Genomic DNA, 19,765 nt, shown 5'->3' on the forward strand with positions numbered 1-19,765 from the left:
CCGTTCAACCATATTTCGCATCACTTTGATCGTACAAAACTGAAAAATTCTGTATCTCTTCAATAAGTTTTTCACTCTCTATGTTAAGGCTGTTCTGTACACCTTTTTATTCTTATTTAAATTGAATATTTTTTTCAATATAATTGTTAAGATCATTATAAGAGTGAGAAAAAGTGGCAACTGAAATTTTTGAGTGGTCTAATGAGCGAATTATGGGTTGTTGAAGTGCTAAACTCCGTTTTCTCTCCAGATCATAAACGGTTTCGAATTTTCTATATTTTTTATACATTCAGTATATCATTGGCTTTGTTCTAATATGCGTTTTTTCGCGATTAATGCCAAAATAAACAAGTTATCGAATTTGCAAAAAATGTTACTTTTTTATTTATGAACGAAATGAGGAATAAAATGTTTTAGTTTGGAAAGGATAATTTTTTGAATTCTCAAGAGAAGTTCTAATAATATAGTCGAAACCGTTTATGATCTGGAAAGAAAACGAAATCTGGAAAGTTAGCACTTCGACAACCCATAATTCGCTTATTAGACCACTCAAAAATTTCAGTTGCCACTTTTTCTCATTCTTATAATGATCTTAAAAATTATATTGAAAAATATTATCCAATTTGAATAATAAAAAGTGTACCGAAGAGCCTTAAACTAGGCCGCACCTTCACCGTCGAAAAGTAATCTGAACTAGTCTGAACTAGCTCGCGGTGACGGCGCGGGCAACAAACACGGTGACGGTGCTGGCGCGGTGCGGTAGTATGTGTCCCTGTAAAAAGTAACTGACCTGTAACTTGACCTGTAAAAAGGTTTGAAGAATACGTGTTTAAAATTTGAAACTGATCAATTCTTTCTAAAGTTATTGCAGAGCATACTAACAGACGGACGACTTTGGCCCTCAGTAAGTCAAAAGTGAGAACTCGCTAACGCTCGTTCAATAAGAGCCAACAATAATAATTTAACATTATATTTATTTTTAATGTATTATTATCAATTATACATGAGCAAAAAACATTACGGTACATCAACATTAATACCAGTAGGCCTATCACATAAATTTATACAGAACATGGATATTAATGAGTCATACACAGTCGATAAGAACTTCTATTGCTTATTAAGGATATTGGGGTGGCTTATTGGAGTAGGTGATAACGCGCTTAAAGGCAGAGGTGACGAACGATGCAGTCTGTGGTGCTTTGATCAATCGAGAAACTGTAACAGAAAAAAAAAGTGGAAATAACAGAAAGATAATTATGTAAGAAAGAAATAATCTATGTATATATATATATATATATATATATATATATATATATATATATATATATATATAAAATGACTATGTGTTAATTTGTTACTTTGTTTGTTCCCTATAAACTTAAAAACTACTTGACAGAACGGCATGAAACTTTAGGAATATGTTGTGTGAATATTGGGGATGGTTTCTGAATAGAAATTTTGATAGGGGGACTAATAACAATTATTTATTAATCCATTCTACAGACCTATGTTTCCAAAATTGTCAGCCCAGCGGCTACCGATGAACGGGAAGATGATCATGATCATGAGGCAAGTGTGACATGCCTGATACCAATTACCTAGTGGAATATTTAACGCTCAACTATAACAATAATCTTACTGAATTAATTTTTCATGATGAGCTGTAAGAATTGAAATAGGCTTATAGGATGCAAGATTAGTATATTAGTATTAAAAATATAAATACGTGTTAGCTTGCTTGCATGATAATCTGTTGGCTAATTTAAGTTTTTTTTGTTTTGCTGTTTACTTGCTTTATTCATCAAAATATGACTAATTCAGAACGAAATAGTCTGACTGCAGACTTTAGTGTAATGGATGGTTTAATGTGGGTTGACGAATTCAAATTTCGAAAAAGCTACGTATCCCAGAAGGGACAAATCTCATATAGATGTACAAATAAGTTGTGTTCAATGACCATTATGACGGATGCTAGTGGACGAATTGTATCCAGGAGTAGCGGTAAACACTCCCACCATCCTCCCAAAGAGAAAAATAGTAGAACTCCTGTTTTATTTATTTTTCATTTTATTTAAGGTTTAATGGCCTGTATCCGATTATACGGTAATGAATTTATACAGTGAAATATTTATTGGTAATGATCAGATATATAAAAATTTAGTTTATTCAATTTCCTGGATGGATAAAAAATATATTAATATTATGAGTAAGAGTAATTCAAACCTACAATTTATAAAGAGATAATTTACGATTCAATACAGTTTATTACAGCTAAGTTGGTTGATTATGGTTACTGATGAATGAATTCGCAACTAATAAGTTCAAGTAGAGAGACAAGTACTAAATACTTTAGTAGACTTTAAGAGGTACAATACCGATTTTATTACTGATGTTATGATGAGTTATTATTAGAAAGATTATTTATTATATTGAAAGAATAAATTAATAAAGTAAGTTATTAGGTTATGGACAAGATCTACGATGAAAAAAGATTTCTAAAGGCATAAACAAGAAACGGTTTATCTTATCTGCGCTCCTCGAAACACGACCGTCCGCTACCACTGCTCCGACTCGACTCCTGTCGGTGATAGTACTGTTGTAGTTTAGAGAAAGAAACCTGTGCCTTTGTTATTCTGAGTAGAACCGGGCGCAGTTAATTGTTACAAATAATTGAAAATTATAGTATGATCAAGTGTTTACTTACATGATTAAAGCTATAATGGCTGTCACAAATATCAGCTTGATGTGAACAGCTCAGATTTGTGAGCTAAGTGGCCGTTCTCCAGGTTTTCACTAAATCTCTCCCAAGTTCTTATCACGGGATATCAGTAGGTGCATTACCTCTCCAAAGATAGCTGCACTTGTTCGTAATCATCTGAAACCATTTCTTCAATTATTTTGTGGATTCAATCTGTAATAATAAAAGTATGATTAATATTATAATCCCAGCATTCAATATTTTAAAATATATATATATTATTATCCTATTATTTGCTGCCAGCAGTAGGAACATGCTCATATGCAAATGATAGGCTGTCAATGTATGATTTTCTTCACATTTCACGATTCAAGTTTACATTTTTGAGCTAGAAAAACATCAACTTCTCTATATATATCTCTTTTAGAATGCTCTTAAAAACACATTAAATATCAATATTAAACTTGCGAACATAAAATATTAAATTATTTTGATGTTGCATACAAAATATTTTATGAGTTGATAAGCATAATAGCTAGACATGTTAAAATTGTTATAGTTAATCTATCAAAGATAAAATTATGGTAGTTTTAGTCTTATCTAAGTGAAAATTGGTACAAAATTATAATAAATAAACGTAGGCTCAAGTAGACGAAGTACACCTAATATGAATGTGATGTTTTTGAACCTGCTTTGTGCTTAGGCAATAAGTTAGTTTATGCTAGTCGGTATTCATAAATATATTCAGTGGAGTCACTTGAGCAAGACGTCAACAGTTTAGTGGGAGTGGCAGGTGCATGTTTGGTAAGAATGATAACTTAAGGTTGTGCATCACGATTTTCAAAACTTTTTATGGTAACATTTTTCAAAGAAGGCTATTCCGATTTGGATACCATCGGTCTCACTAAATGAAGCACATCACAAGGGAAAACTCAATTCATAATTTTTACTTTTTGCGATATATAGTTTAAATCTTGGGTGAGATCCGATCCATTGCTGAATTGGGAGCAAATAAATTCATGAAACTTTGAGGATTCATTATTCAAGATAGTTGCTCATTGTAGACCACTATTTCAACCTTTGTGGCCTCATTTTGACTCTGCCTGCAATGTTTATCCTGGAATCAGCCTTAATGGTGGAATGGAAACCACAAATGTTCACAATAAATGAAGAAACTCATCACTATAAAAAGATCTACAAGCAAAATTGATCCATGTAGTGGAAGTGACTTCAACCTTGGCCAGGAATGGGCCTGAATTATTGAGCAAAAGAATATTGAACAAGGTTGCAGCTACTGTACGAAGCATAGAAAGAGGACAAGTTGAAGAAGACCCTGAAAAGTTAGTGGGTAGACAGACCCACATCATGACCACCACTCTGTCGACGAGGCTTATTCTGCACAGTGAAGCTTAGGCGCTTCACACGCATTCGGTTCAGTTCGTTACCGAAAACGAATGAGGCTTTCATACATGTCAGGTTTTAATTCGTACGGTTCTAATTAGGTATTTTCTTCTCAAAAACAGCTGTGTTTGGATTTTCACAGGTCATGCTGGTATATTTAAATATAACAGCTGGTGTTAAATTGTAAGATGTTATTTCTTGAACAACAAAAATTTAGGGCCGGTTTCCGAGCTCGGGATTTAGCCAAGTTCTAGACTTTGACTGGCTTTAAACTCTGGAGTCAGATTCAAAATCAGATGTAGTCAATTGGTTTTCCGAGTCAGAGCGTTAACGTAGTCGAGGACTCAAATAGACCCTGGAGTTTAGACATCACGTTAGACCCTGGAGTTTATAATTTCGCTTTCTGAGTGAAGGGCTTATAAGTCCAGGACTTGAATTAGATTCTCGCCTCTTTGCAAGTCAAGGATTTATCAAAAATCGTCCAGGACTTAAAACTGCGTGATTTTAAACCCTCGACTGGGGTAGGGTATAAATTCAAGTTCTAGACTTAGGGCCGGTTTCCGAGCTCGGGATCTATAAGTTCTGGACTTACAGAGTCTAGGACTAAAATAAGCTCTCGGGTCTAAATTGACGATTCATGATTTTATCTTCTAAACTCCGGAGTCTATCAAGTTCTCGACTTATTTGAGTCCAGGACTTTAACGCAGTAAACATGAGGGAAATTCACAATATTTTGCTGTTGTATTGTTGGCATTATAGCAAAACGGAAACAGCTGATTGCAGCGGGACAATTCAAATGAGCATGCTCTCCAAACTATTTTGTGAAAATTCGTTTCAATTTCTTTGTAGGCCTATTCAAAGCAAAACCTTTGAAAGGTGAATGAATAAACATTTCATTTTACGTTATGCTATTATTGATCATTGATCCTAACCAGTGATTATGAATGAAAATTTAATTAGGCTACTGAGTTTGAAAACGTATTTGTTTTGAAAAAAAAACTGTATTCCATGACAATTATTTGGCTTTTTATCTTCTCCAAAACAATAACTGAATTGTGTTTGCTCAGTTAAGTCTAGAACTTGAATTTAAACCCTACCCCAGTCGAGGGTTTAAAATCACGCTGTTTTAAGTCCTGGACTTAAAAGCCCTTCACTCAGAAAGCGAAATTACAAACTCCAGGGTCTAACGTGATCTCTAAACTACACAGTCTATTTAAGTCCTCGACTACGTCAACGCTCTGACTCGGAAAGCCAATTTTCTGACTCCAGAGTTTAAAGCCAGTTAAAGTCTAGAACTCAGCTAAATCCCGAGCTCGGAAACCTACCCTAAAAGTTAATTAAAAATTGTGAATTATTTGAATAGTTTCTTTTTGATTATGTTAATTTTGGATGTTTAGAGAGATAATTTTTTAAATTGAAAATTTGTTCCTTGTTTTGACACATGGTATTATATAAACTTCATCTCTTCTCTCCATTGATGAAATCATATAATATTCGTGGAAAAAAAATTCTCCCTGAGTTTTAATTTATATCTTTCATATTTTTTGGCAAACTATTCATTGAGAAAAAAATGTTCCTGTGAACTAACAGAATTGAATTGACCATATGATTTTGACTTAGGAAATTTTGAAACAGATAATCACGATATCAGGTTAAAATAAAAACAAAAAAGGCCAGTGTGTGTAGAAGACTTTGTTTTTTCCTGTTTCCCTAGCAACAAATTCGAATATGATAAAACCTATTCGTGTCGAGGGGGCGTTCGGTGCTATGCGGTTGCTATTCGGTACCGAATTCAAACCGAATCATCGCTTCACACTTATAGGAATTCGCCAAAAACGAAACGAACCGAACCGAAAGTGTGTGAAAGTAGCCTCTCGCTAGCAACGAATTGAAACCTGATGGAATTTATTAGAGTCAAGTGTCAAATCGAACCGAATGAGTGTAAAACTAGCCTGACGACCACAATGCAGCAGCGTTTCCAGAGGGGTGAAAACAAGTATAAAGTGATCAAGAAAGTATTGCCTGTCTCATTACATATTTGATTTCTCAGAATATCAATTCTAAGTAAATTAAATCGATTTTTTAAAATTACCATATTCAAGTTGTTTTTGATAGTATCCAAATCGAAACAGTACAAAAATGTCACCTGTAAAATGTTTTCCAAGTGGGTGGCGCACAATATTTATAAAACTTTGTGGCTTGGACACACACACAGCAATCTGCAGACAGGAATCAGAGAGGTCTTAGCAGGTTATAGACATGAATATCTAAAATATAGATGAAGGCCACTCTGACCGCTTCCCGCAGATTGTTCTCTGTGTGTCCCAGCCCATACTGATTTGGAGCAAAAGCAAAAATTCCATTTCATGGTGAATTGTTTACTTACTTGGTCAAAAATAATTATTGCAACAACCGTATCAGTTACTGAATCACATCTTGAACGTTCCATTAGGATGCAGTTGATCAGTTTGGCACTGTAAAATATAAATAATAATTTCTTGTTAATTTATAAGGAAAACTTTTGTATAATATTAAATTTAACATTAGCATGAAAAAAAGTTGGCGATCAAATGAAAACTACTCATTCAAAGAGGGTAAATAAATACAGCGATACTTAAGTACAGCTGATTATACGAGTCACACTGGCAAACAAGGAATCTTCCTTCTGCAGGTATTTTTGCCTCACCTACTGTACTCATGCATGTGAGCATAAATTTAATCTTTATTTATTAATACTATTATCATAAATAAGGATATCATTTTGTTATAATTTCTAATTAAATAGATTAACATTTCTTTAATTTTTATGTTTGTATCTTGTTTTTGGCAAATAAATTCATTCATTCAAGTAGGCTTATAGTTTGGTCAATGCTATAATGCCAGTAGAAAAGATAGGACAACAGCGTTGCCGATTTCCTGTATTGCCACTGGCTCCTATAATAGAGGATAGCTGATTCGGAATAACATATCTGATGTAACCCAATATTAAATGTGCATTCTATTTAATAATATTAATAAATAATATTTTATTCATCCAGAAAATATATCATTCAATTAGTAATTCATAAATTTTTATGATTTAAATTAAATCTTTTTGTAAGGTCTAATTAATTAGGTATATTTTTACATTGTAAAAAAACAATCATGTGAAGCAACATGAGGATAGAGCAAAACTTATTTCAATTTTCAAAGCAATTTGATTTGTCTAATGATAGACAAGAATAGCAACACCAATGTTAATCAAATGCTGCCATTAGGTGGACCTCATAGTACCAGAGTTATTATATTTATATTGAGTTACCATAAAGCAAAAATACCATAGGAATATCAGCGGCTTGAGTTAACAGTGAAATTTACAACATAAGAGCCCTATACTAAACCATTAAATTAAACACCATGAGATGTTTTTTATGCTATTGTTTCTCTATGATGCTACAAATTACAGTAGTCTGAGTACCGTATATAAATTATCTTCAAACAACCAATCCAATCAGCTCTAGGGCTTCAGTGAGTCTGGTTGAATTTCATTCAGTTTATAATTTGGTTAATGGAAAACTTTTTATAAAATACTGAAAAACTTTATTTTATAAAACAATCCACATTTGGCTAAACCACTCTAAGCTTAATCTTGAATCATTTCTCTAAATGGATTTTCCAACAAGTAGCCTGACTGCAGTAGGCCTACATGTAGCCTAAATCACTTATGTTAGCAAATCCTTTTTTATTTAATTTATTGAATAAATGATGCAGTAACCTAACTACAGTATTTAAAATAAGATGAAATTCATAAATATCTCACAATAGGGAATAAGGTCTAAATATATTTAGCCTATTCAGTACCCCTACTTCTAATATTATTCAAGTATTCTAATGATAGAACAAAGAAATTAATAAAAGTTGCTAGCCTATTATTAATAAATTAAATTTGCTATTTTAAAATAATATTTTCAACTTTAGTAACTTAGTCCACATTAAACTTACCTCAGGATGAGAATTATTGAGAAACCAAATTCTGTCACAATGTAATAGATATCACTAAGCAAAAAGTATATTTTTGTATTATCCCAATCCTAATTATAATTACATTTGAATACATTACATAAAAAAAGATTAGCCTGTAAAACAATACTCTATAAGAAGCTGTTTCTGTTGCAAAATGCAAATGTACGTTACACTTACCATAATTATTATTATTATTATTATGCATAACATAACCTATAAACTTGATGCTATTATATTGAAGACATATTAAATTTTCTAAAAAATAATAGATATGCACGTATTATTATTTTATTATAAAATATTATATTATCTGGAAAATATTAAATTACTTCTACTTATTTTTTGGTACAATCGCAAATCATATGAATAGTCTATAATTGAAAAAGAACGACAAACCAGGTCCAAAAGTCCATATCATTCTAGAAAATAAGTCAGACTTGAACCATTTTTCAATGACAAACACATTACAAGTATTCCCACTTTGGCACCGATATTTTGAGTTCCAGATATTTCCAATTCCGCCATCTGCCAAACAAGTAATTTGAGTTCCAGATACTCCCAATTCCGCCTAGCAACATATTTCGAGTTCCGGATATTTCCAATTCCGCTGTCTGACAAATATTCGGAGTTCCACCCAGCAACAGTTTTCAAGCATAGGGCATTTAACATTGATATTTTGAGTTCCAGATATTCCCAATTCCGCGGCCCCGAGGATTCCTCCTACTTTGTGCTTTGTCTCAGAAACAGAGTAACGGCTAGCAACAGTCACAGTTATAACATAGTTAATCTAAAGTATTCTTTGAGTATCTATAGTGAGGTCCACGTTATAATGGAAGTGTACGATTTGCAATGGTGTTGCTATCCTTGTCTATCGTTCAACAAATGTGAAAGAGTTGGGGGTTAGGTTTTATTTAATAATGTTTCATTAGGATAGGTTAGGTTTTTGCTTTGAAATTGCAATATGCTAGAAGGGGCTAGGGTCTAGGTAGAGTTATGTTTTTTTTATGTTTCAAAGGTGAAAGGATTGGTTAGGGGGTTAGGATTTTGCTTTGAACCACATGTTTGTGAACATGTTCATGAAATGAACCACATGTTTGTGAACATGTTCATGAAATGAACCACATGTTTATGTTTTGTTCTAAAGATGACAAATAAATCTAAAGTATTAAATGTGAAAGGGTTAGAGGTTAGGTTTAATTTAGGTTATATTTAATAATATGTTATTAGGATAGGTTAGGTTTTTGCTTTGAAATCTAAATTATTAAATGTGAAGGGGTGAGGGGTTAGTGGTTAGGTTTTTTGGATTATATTCAATAATGTTTCATGGGGTTAGGTTGGGTTTTTGCTTTAAAATTGCAATATGTTAGAAAGGGCTAGGGTCCAGGTAGAATCATGCTTTTTGATATTTCAAATGTGGAAAGATAGGTTAGGATTTTGCTTTGAAATTGCAATATGCTGGAAGGGATTAGAGGTTTTTCAAATAGTTATGTTTATTGATGTATTAAATGTAGAAGGGGAGGTTGAGGGTTCGGTTTTTGTTTCGAAATGACAATATGCTGACTCAGTTATAGTGTTTTTCAACATCAGTTAAATAACAACTGTTATATTTTATTAATTATATTTTTCAAAAGTATTCTTTCTTTTATTAAATAAAATGATAATATATTGATTATTATATTGGATTTAATGATAAATCATCATTGGACAATATAATATCTTCATCAAAAATAGAATGACGATTGGCTCCAGTTACAGTGCTCCGTAACCATCATCACAAAGAACGTTAAATTCAAAGAACTGACTGAATGGAACGGGAAATACCCGTTGCTAACGCATGCGCGATACGGTGCTGTCTGAGACAGAGAGTGGTTTGTGAAGTTCTACAGCGAGACTCGCGGGAATTCCGTGGATCCGTGCAAACTGCACAGGCACACCACACCGAACAGAATGACCGTGCTTTCCCGTTTTAGTTGAGCTCAAATTATTTAATTAAACACGAAAATGCGGGTACCGTTGAATATCAATCCCTGCGTGGATATTAAGAAACGTTCATTTAAATTGTCCATGTTTACAGTGCTAAACATTATCAAATAAAATATTGTGAAAAACGTGTTACTGTAGTGAAAACATAACCTGAAGTTGTACATACCTTACTCTATTACGGTAAGTTTTGGCATTAATAATGAATGCTTCTGAATTGTTGCGTTCCCGGTTGCAAATCAAATTATTATTATAATAAATCTTCAGTTTCTGTGTTTTCATTTCCAAAGGAAGAATTACGTAAAAAGTGGTCACGCTGCATACCCGGAGAAGAGTATACAGTCTTAATTACTAACAATTCAGCTGTGTGTATAAAACATTTTGACAATATAAAAGAAGACGGATTCCTGTGTGGCAGTACCTAGTAAAACCTAGACTCTGTTGAATGATGTTGCTTACTCAACAATTTTTGAAAATCAACCCTTCTATTACACTGTTCATGTAAGTTACCTCCTAGAAGAAAAGACCCCAAGGAACGACAAAATTTGTCATCACTCTGATATGAACTGGGATTCCAGGATGGACTAAAAAGATCGAAATAGTGGAATTTGCACCGTTAATTTATAAATTAAAATGAAGAAACTTGGAATCATTTCTCTGATCAGTAAAAGAAAACTACTTGGGTACTACTCTATAAAATTTAGGATTAAAGTGTCACAGATATTCCTGCAATATCAATAGCATTTAAAATAACTGATAACCTATCAGTCATAGTGTAATTATAATACTTGTGTCTACTATCCAAGAAGTTTGTCTGGTGTATTGGTGAAAGTATGTTGTGAGATAAATGGACTAAATTTAACTGTCTTCTAAGTCGGGAACGCGCCAACTATGCTCCCCGACAGTAAAACTCCTTTTAAAACCATTTTCGAGGGGATTTACTGACGGCGTCAACTGAGCTCCTGAGAGAGAAGCTTTACTGACGGGGAGCTTGGTTGTCGTCTACGGTCCCGACAACTAGTCTCCTCTGAATCAGTAGGGGATTTACTGTTGGGGAGACTAGTTGACGCTAGCGTGCAAGGAGCTTGGTTGGCATCACCGAACCCGACTTTATTAAGGTCAAAGCTAGGACTCGCTGTCACTCAACCCTTTACATTTCATATTAGTAAAAAATCAAGATTAACTTTGATCAATCATAATTAATCAAAACAGAATAGTTACAAATTAATGAATAGTTATCTAAAAGGGAACAGTGACAAATCGATGTAGAATTATTCCTACAATTCTCATGACATGGAAAAACAAAAAATACTGTAAAGTATCAATCTAAAGTTTTGAATGCCATAAGTTGAAGACTAAACAGTAGAGTTTTGCTTTATAATATATGTTATATTCTATACATACATGCAGGAATCACTTGCGAGACGTACAAACTCATTTTGAAAATGCTTGCCAATTCAATAATGAACATTTCCAAGTCAGTTGAATTCGGAAAGAGAAATAGTTTATTTGTTTCATTTTATGTTTGCAGTGATAGAAGTGACAACATCAACAAGCAGGGGATTTACTGTCGGGGAGACTATACTCCGTTCAAATTAACTTCCGACTTGGGATGGACATGTGCAGCAGAGAAGGCATACAGTGGCAGGGATACAACGGCTGCTATGTTGCCGTTGTGTACTGGCCAGCGTTCTCTAATTCCCAGTGAGTATTCAAGCGCTCATGTTAAACTTAGGAAGTTTCCTTTCTGCAATCACAGACTCGACTGAATATTCGACAAATTGACAACTACGCTTCCACCTATGACTCAATCCATCACTGCAATTGGCTGATCTCTCTCCATTTCTCTGCGCCGCAAATTCCTCCAAGTCTGAAGAAGATTTGCACGAAGCATAGTTGTCGTGAGCGTGTGAGGAGCTTACTAAGCTCCTTTTTTTCAGTAGGGGATTTACTGTCGGGAAGACTAGTTGACGGCAATGTTATATTTTGCCAGGGGATTTACTGACGCCTGTGATCAAAATAGCGAGGAGACTAGTTGTCGGGGAGGCAGGTTGGCGGCGACCCCTAAGTCACTTCAATGCCTTCTGCTTCATCCATTACCCACAATTGAGGGATCGATGGACTCAAAACACGTACCGCAACTAAAAAAAACTAACAGTTCAGATAGCAGTGATCCAGTGATCGCGCTCTCAGTAAAAATTCAAATTATCCATGAATTCATTTACACTGTAATATGCCTTGTCACACAGTAGCTTCCGGACGGCTCTCCTGAAGGCGGCCTCATCCGATTGCTTCACACTACAGGCAGCTTGTTGTAGAATTTCAGGGCAGAAATCCTATAACTGGCCTATGATAGGCCTGTGGTCTATAAATATGAAGAAGATACTGATTATTTAGCAGAAATAGAGCTAAATTTTTGTGTCTGCACAGACTTAACAGAGTGTTCTCTAGAAGGTACTAGTACTTCATTATCACACACTGCTGAAAAAACATCCAGCTGTTGATTGGAGGGTACTTGAGCTATTCTCTTAATTGTTGATTCTAGATCATTAGGATCAATTTGTAGATAGTTCTGCAGTACCTTCTAGATTATTAATGAATGCTGTTGGAAAAGTTCGTTCCATTTGAACTCTTGCCAAGATAGCTTCCTGTAAAGGTGCATTTTAGTTTGTGCGTAAACTTCCGCAGTCGACGACGACAAGCATTGTTGACATTCATATTGTCCAAATTTCAAGTGTGCTAAAAATGCTGATCAAATAACTTTTCATTATTTGTGTTTATAATTAAAGAATCAAAGCATTTCTAATAATATCAATATATTGCCATTTGAAAGTATAAAAAAATAAACTTTATTTTCCCCATCAAAACATAATCTTTCAGGCTATTTAGACAAACTGAAATCTACCCAATCTGACATCCTCACCCTGTCGTGGTCACCGGCGGTATTTACGCACAAACTAAAACCCAGCTTTAGGTAGGTCTGCTGACAATCTGACATAGCACTAGCCTTCAATGCAATTTTTAGACACCTATCAGCAAACGCGCTGGTTTGTCTTTTTTTATCAATACTACTGAGAGCTAAACTTGATTTTAATGCACTTCCGAATTGGACTGGAGGGGTGAAATAACATTGGAGTACCGGTTGAGCCAATTTGAACTTGAACAGAGTGATGCCGTAATCATAGAAACAAGCGCAGTTGCCAAATTGACCTGCATGTCCATTCGATGCAGTGCTTTAAGAGAGGGAAGAACAAAGAATAACAAACATTGAAGTGCAAAAAAGTTACTTAACTTAAGAAAGTACTTCTCATTAAATAGGTTTCAATTACCGCATTCAATAAATTTTTTTTTTTTTTTATTATATAAAAATTAGCACCTAGTCTGAGACTAATAAGCTATTTATTTTATCCTAATTTTACTAAATAGACTTTTCAAACCTCATCCTATGATTCAGTTTGTCTAGTTTTTGACTACAATTACTTAGTCTAGTTTGTATCCTATAAATAGTTTCATACAATCAAGTTAGTAGGCCAATAATAATTTGTTTGGTTTGAAGGGATGAACATTTCACTATCACTAACACCAGCTTCAAGCCATCAATTCACAACACAAATTTCACTTCACTAACTCATGCGGTTTTGTTCTTTTGAGCCTCCTGACCAGATATCAACATCAAGCAGCTGGATTGCCTCTATATTGTCGTGCTGGTGGAGTCTCTCTTCATGCTTGGCCGCAAAGTGCTCAATAACTTTCGTGACTGTCTCCAATTGAAGGTCGCGGTGAAGATCAGCATTTCTGATGTACCAAGGAGCGTCAACAATATTTCTTAGTACCTTATTTTGAAATAAGTAATTCAAATATAAATAAGTATTCAATAAATAATGATAATATTAATTCACTTATTAATACCAATTTTAAATATTGATAGGGTATGATCTATATGTGCAATATTTAAATTTATTACAAGAAAATGGCTCGTTGCAAAGCACGGGTACATACCAATATCTATAATATGTGATGAAATTATTTTATTCGTGTGTTTCAGGAGTTTATAGCAAAATTAGATTATGCGACCTCTTCAGTGGGATGCGGAGGAGTTTCTGAGCGTATTACTAATTCACCCACAATGGCGGAATCCGGCGGGTCCACTCAATACTGCACAAATTACGAGTTCATGTCTAGAAGGTCAAGTTGCTTCACTGAATTTATTTAATTTGAACTTGGAAAACATGACCTATTACAATACTAATACGTTTATTTATTTGTATGATTTCACTTTTTGAAAGACTGTTTCGAGAACTTCACGATCTTCTTCTGCGCTAGCAGATAAATTAATAATCTTACTTACTCCATTACAGCTGTCCAGGGCCTTGGCCTCCTCTAGAATGCCTCTCCACTCCTCTGTCGGTAGCCTTGCGTCTACATCCTCCAGCCAGCGCTTTCGTGGACGTCCTTTCAGCCTTCTTCCACCTGGGTTTTCTCTGAAGACTCTTTTAACGGCTCTTGAATCGCTAATTCTTTCTACATAACCTAACCAGCTCAAGCGTCTCACTTTGATTTCAGAAAGCAATGATCTGTCGACCTTTATATCAAATTTCTTGATGCCTAGACAAGTGTTGATACATTCTGCTTCATCCATTACCCATACTTGTGGTATCTATGGCTTCTGAAACTCAATAAACGTAGGCTAACTCAACACACTACTGTTCAGATGGCATCGATCCAGTGACAGATTTAAATCTGTTGTTGAATCTTTGCGTGGTTGGTGGAATCACCAGAAAATTATTTTAAAACTCAGTATTAAGTTAGGATACCTACCTGATTGCTAGTTGATACTTTGTCACTAAACATCTACATATTCTACATGGTTTTCACTGTTATTAAAAACCAACTATTATTATCATCATTTCATCCCTGCATTATTTACATTTACATTCATCATGATATATAACCAATTTTCTCAGTAAGGTCAGTGAAAAAATATTTTCTCAAAGTTGCCTGAAGAGTTCATCGTATTGTAGTCCTGCGTTCAAATAATTTTTGCTCTGATTAACAAGATTAATGTCATCGTTACTATGGAAATTTTTACACGTGAGAAGAATGAAAATGATTGAAGGCATATAATGTGTATTACATATTATGTGTAAACAAATATTATTCTTTTTAGACTAATCTCGTTTCAATTTCAGGGTTTTGAATTATTATTTTTTCGAATAAGGAATTATTATTAATATATTTTCCAATTGAATGCAAGTTTTCGGTTACAGGAGTGGGCTGATGCGGTGCAATGGAGGAGTATGGTAACTGATTCATTCTCCGGCCAATATAAGATGCAAGAAGTAACTAACTCCAACTTTGAACATTATTCAAAATGTTCCTCAAATTATCTCGAAGTAAGTAACTCATCTATTATTTTAACGTGACTGTAATTATAATTCCGTTTTATTTTTGTTTAATTTTCGGGACAATACTTCTAATTTCTCCATTTAATCCGAAAGTTAATTCATGAAAATCGATTTTTGCTAATAGATTCAAGTCTCCTTAAAACTAGACCTTCAAAAATCAATTATTTTGTTAATTCAACTAAGTTTTCTTTACGAAATGAAAATCCTGTTAGTTTTTATTATTCTGTTAGAAATATTTCTTCAACCTGTAAATATACTTCAGATCAGAAGATATTGAATTTATCAAATTATTTTCAAACACAAATAATGTATGAGAGGAAATTGACAACTGTAGGCGATTCAAGTTTACTTATTTGCTGATGCCCATAGAGGTACAGAATATGACTTGTGTTTAGATAATACGCAGAGGGATAACACAAATTTCAAGCGAATGGCAATGGAACCCATGACTGGTGTAGAAACAGAAGCCTGAAATTGCGATCACTACGTTACGCTGGCTCGCCAAAATTTTCATCAAAACTCATATAATATAATTTTTTAAAACTGTACCGTATAACTTTCATTGTCATTCTGAAGGTGACGTAGTGATAGATATTGAATTTCAAGCGATATAACAATATTTTGAATAGTTTTCTCAATATTTCGAATATAACATGTTAAAATAATTCTGCTTGATTTCAATAGACTGGAAATTACATAAATTTATTCATATTTTCAGGTTTACGTCTGAAATCATAGGTCTTCGGTACATCAGTCTACTCTGGTCTAGTTTTGTGGAAATATTTTAGAAGATGGAATTTACCACAGCATGAATATTGTCATCTCTACACGCCTTCATATAATATTCTACCAGCATCTCTATAGGATTCTACACTCATCTCTACAGGATTCTACACGCATCTCTACAGGTTTTTCAAGTGCCACGTAATTTCTAGTTTCTTTACTCAGTAATTTTATAGTATTTATTTATAGTTATTATTTATTGGCTGCTTACTAAATGTAATTATTTTTCTGATACTACACATCAATGATGTATTTTAACTATACTCTGAATTTAACAAGTTGAGACTTGGAAGAAATATCTGTATCATCAAAATGTGCGATTTTTCTAACTTTTCATTCAAACCCTTATGACTGAATATATTCAATAATATAACGCTGCATCGACTATGTTGTCAAATTATATATTCAGTTATAAAGAATTGCTTGGAAAGGTCTCAATGTTGCACAATTTGGCAAATACGATAATTTGTCAGTATCAACTTGTTTTATTCAATGAATAGGTATTTTATGTTTTTTGTTTAGCACCTCTAAAATATTCTAGCTTGCCCCAAATTGCTTTCCATTGGTTCGGAGCCTACTCTAGCATTCCGCTATTTATTCTAAAATTGATTTCTAGTTACTTGGACCACACATTGAACTTTGAATCTTTTTATTTCATATTCGTCAATACAATTATTATCCACACACAAAACTCGGACTTATGTGGGCCTGAATCTCAATAAAAAATACTTATGTTTTTTTCCATACTTGACTCCATTTGAAAATTATAATTAATATTTTTTATGTCAACTAAACTGTGGGAAAGTATATCTTAACTCAGAGTCCATTAGATCTACACTTGAACTGAAAATAGGCCAGCTTCTGTCTCAGTAAGGTGTTGCTCTATCACTATTCCGTGTTATGCATATCAATTGGTAGACCCATATCAAGATTCAAGCATCATCTGAATTAACTAGGGCAGTTAACGAACCATCAGCTTTATATGTCACCTACAACTGCGTCTGTGAGTTACAAATCTGGATTACCAATGCAATCAATTGTAGACTTTTAGAAATTCGCCATAATTCAGATTTATAATTTAGAAATTTGAGACTTTTAGAAATTCGCCATTCGAAAGGCCATTGCAGAACTCGATGGGTGCGTGAAATATATTTGAAAAGAGAGGAATTTGGTGAATTTCATCACATTATGTCAGACTTAAATAGTGACTACAACTTTTTTCATGGTTATCCACGTATGGATGAGGAAACCTTTGACTGTATAGTTGATGCTATACGACCTGATTTATCTAGATACAGTAATTTTTGCAAGATCATACCACCTGAAGAAAGATTAGTTAGTTATAGCTTTGATGTAAGATACACAGTTGGGTGGGTAATGCACCGTCTTTTTGACAACTCTTTATTGAACACTTCATATTTTAGTAATAATTATTCTCATTAATTTGCAATAAAATTTCAGGCATTGCAGAATTTGACAATATTTGGTCATTTTGTTCCACAATGCTATACTGAGGGGAATTACTAGAATCAACTAACTCGACAACAGGAAGATCATTATTCTGTTCGTCTCTAAGCACTTGCATCAATTTGTTCCGAACTGTCAATTTGCGTTGTTTGAAGACGTCATCCAAAAATGGTAGAATGGTAGAGAAACTGGAAATCAGGATAATTTTACTTTTGACAGAACTTTTACTTTTCTTTTTCAATTTTCATCAGTTTCCTATCAATGACCAGTGGCGATCGGTGCTATAAAAAGTTAGTGAAGCACTAATTTGTTGATGGGGCGGGGGGAGGGAGGTGGTTGTGGTTTGTTTGTTGTGGGTAATTTTCCTTGACCATGCGTGTAATATTTCCTTTTACTCATTCTTTTTTCCATTGAAGCATAATCTCACTGTAGACTGACAAGAGATTTCCTTCTAAACTTAAAATAACATGAAAACTCTGCATTACAATTTATTATTATCAAGAGATATATCTAAGAATAATATATAATTGAAAAAAAAACTCACCAAAGTTGATCAAGTATGTAGTCAAGTCTGTTCCATTGAGTTAAAATCATCTTATGAAGTCACGTCAGTCATATTATATAAATATCAATAAAGGAAATATAAATTGGAATGAATTAAAACTACTATTTACACTAATTGTAGATCTGACTAAGTATTCGTTTCTTCGTTACGTTGTGAGTTTTGAAAAAACATGGAGATCACATGTAATTTTCATCTGGGCATCTTGGGCATGAGGTTGTTACCCTCTTAGCGTTTTTCATGGCATGATCCCGCCCAAATCTTTCTGACAGTCTGTTATAGCACAGTGAACATCTTCCTCTTTTACCTTCAACGAGATGGTGTGAGCTGGTGACTCCTTCTACTATTTTTTTATCTGGACATAACGCTATTACAAGTTTTTCCCTAAATGTGGTAATATCCATGTTTGACTTCGTCACTTTCTTGAAAATGTAATGAGCATTTATAACGCAAGTATTTAGTAGTAGCTCAAATACCAATTTCCTATACCACTTCTGGCCGCGTCTATGTGGAGTGCTGTAGGAGCTCATCTAGGTCAATAAACGTTTTACCAGCATTATACTCTACAATCGACGATGGTTTTTGTATCTCTTGGCCTCGTTTTGTGGCGATGGTAACCATTTCCGGAACTGCTCTGCTTGTCAAAAACAAAACATCCCTCTTGTCCTTCCATTTCGCCACAATCACGTCTGAATTACTTTGTAGACTGACAAGCTCACCTTTCTTCAACTTTCTGTTCACTACAGCCTTAGGCACATGCTTGCGATTCTTACGAAGGGTCCCAGTTAGGTACGTTTTTCTATCGATCAGTTCATGGGCAAGATCAACTGAAGTATAAAAATTGCCAGTGAACAAATGCCTACCTTCATCTAGAAATGGGTTCATTAGTTTCAAAACTAAACTTGTTGTAATTGGCTTACTGTCCAAGATTGTCTCCTTACCACTATATATTTTGAGTTTACAAGTGTATCCCTCCTGTGAGCAAAGCTTGTATAGCTTGATGCCATATTTATGGCGTTTCCCTTTGATATACTGCTTGAAAACTACTCTACCGCGGAAGGGCACCATTGTTTCATCAATACACAATGTCTTGCCGGGTGTGACTGCTTCTATGAAGCGAGAATTTACTAATTCAATGACTGTTGAAATTTTGTGCAATCTTTTTGCACTTTCATCTCCATCAGGACGAATTTCATTGTCATTGAAATGAATCATGCTCAAAATAGCCTCAAAACAATTTCTGGATAAGCCATAATTCATGCTAAATTTATTTTGATATAAAATAAAAGTTAACTAGTATGATTTAGTTCTAGGCTTCCTATCTAGTCCCATCCAAATTAGAAATCCAAAAAAAAACTTCAGCTCCTCAACATCCACATCATTCCACAAAGCTATTATTGAGTTTTCTTTCATATTTCCTTTCAATATACCTAAAATTGTTTGCTGGTATGCATATTTATTAGT

At 34.0% G+C, this 19,765-nt stretch overlaps 1 protein-coding gene and 2 long non-coding RNA genes across 4 annotated transcripts; 1 reads left to right on the forward strand and 2 right to left on the reverse strand.

Annotated features, from left to right (window-relative positions):
• Positions 1-954: 954 nt before the first annotated feature.
• LOC111053604 lies at positions 955-8,299 on the reverse strand. Of its 2 annotated transcripts, none has more exons than XR_005573544.1 (4): positions 8,084-8,299; positions 6,489-6,576; positions 2,708-2,914; positions 955-1,218 (listed from the first exon to the last, which is right to left on the reverse strand). It is a non-coding gene; the product is annotated as an uncharacterized LOC111053604 (long non-coding RNA). The 2 variants fall into 2 exon arrangements; XR_005573545.1 differs by having other exon boundaries at positions 2,708-2,878; positions 8,084-8,295.
• A 1,720-nt stretch (positions 8,300-10,019) lies between these two features.
• Positions 10,020-18,278, forward strand: LOC120355513. Its single transcript, XR_005573546.1, has 5 exons — positions 10,020-10,267; positions 11,616-11,788; positions 14,130-14,269; positions 15,352-15,477; positions 16,208-18,278. It is a non-coding gene; the product is annotated as an uncharacterized LOC120355513 (long non-coding RNA).
• A 527-nt stretch (positions 18,279-18,805) lies between these two features.
• On the reverse strand, positions 18,806-19,516 carry LOC120355511 (piggyBac transposable element-derived protein 4-like). Its single transcript, XM_039443963.1, has one exon. It carries the CDS (start codon positions 19,514-19,516, stop codon positions 18,806-18,808), a length of 711 nt encoding a protein of 236 aa, XP_039299897.1.
• Positions 19,517-19,765: the final 249 nt, after the last annotated feature.

This window comes from Nilaparvata lugens, unplaced genomic scaffold (genome assembly GCF_014356525.2).
Source record: "Nilaparvata lugens isolate BPH unplaced genomic scaffold, ASM1435652v1 scaffold2355, whole genome shotgun sequence".
In the NCBI taxonomy this organism is placed as follows: domain Eukaryota; kingdom Metazoa; phylum Arthropoda; class Insecta; order Hemiptera; family Delphacidae; genus Nilaparvata; species Nilaparvata lugens.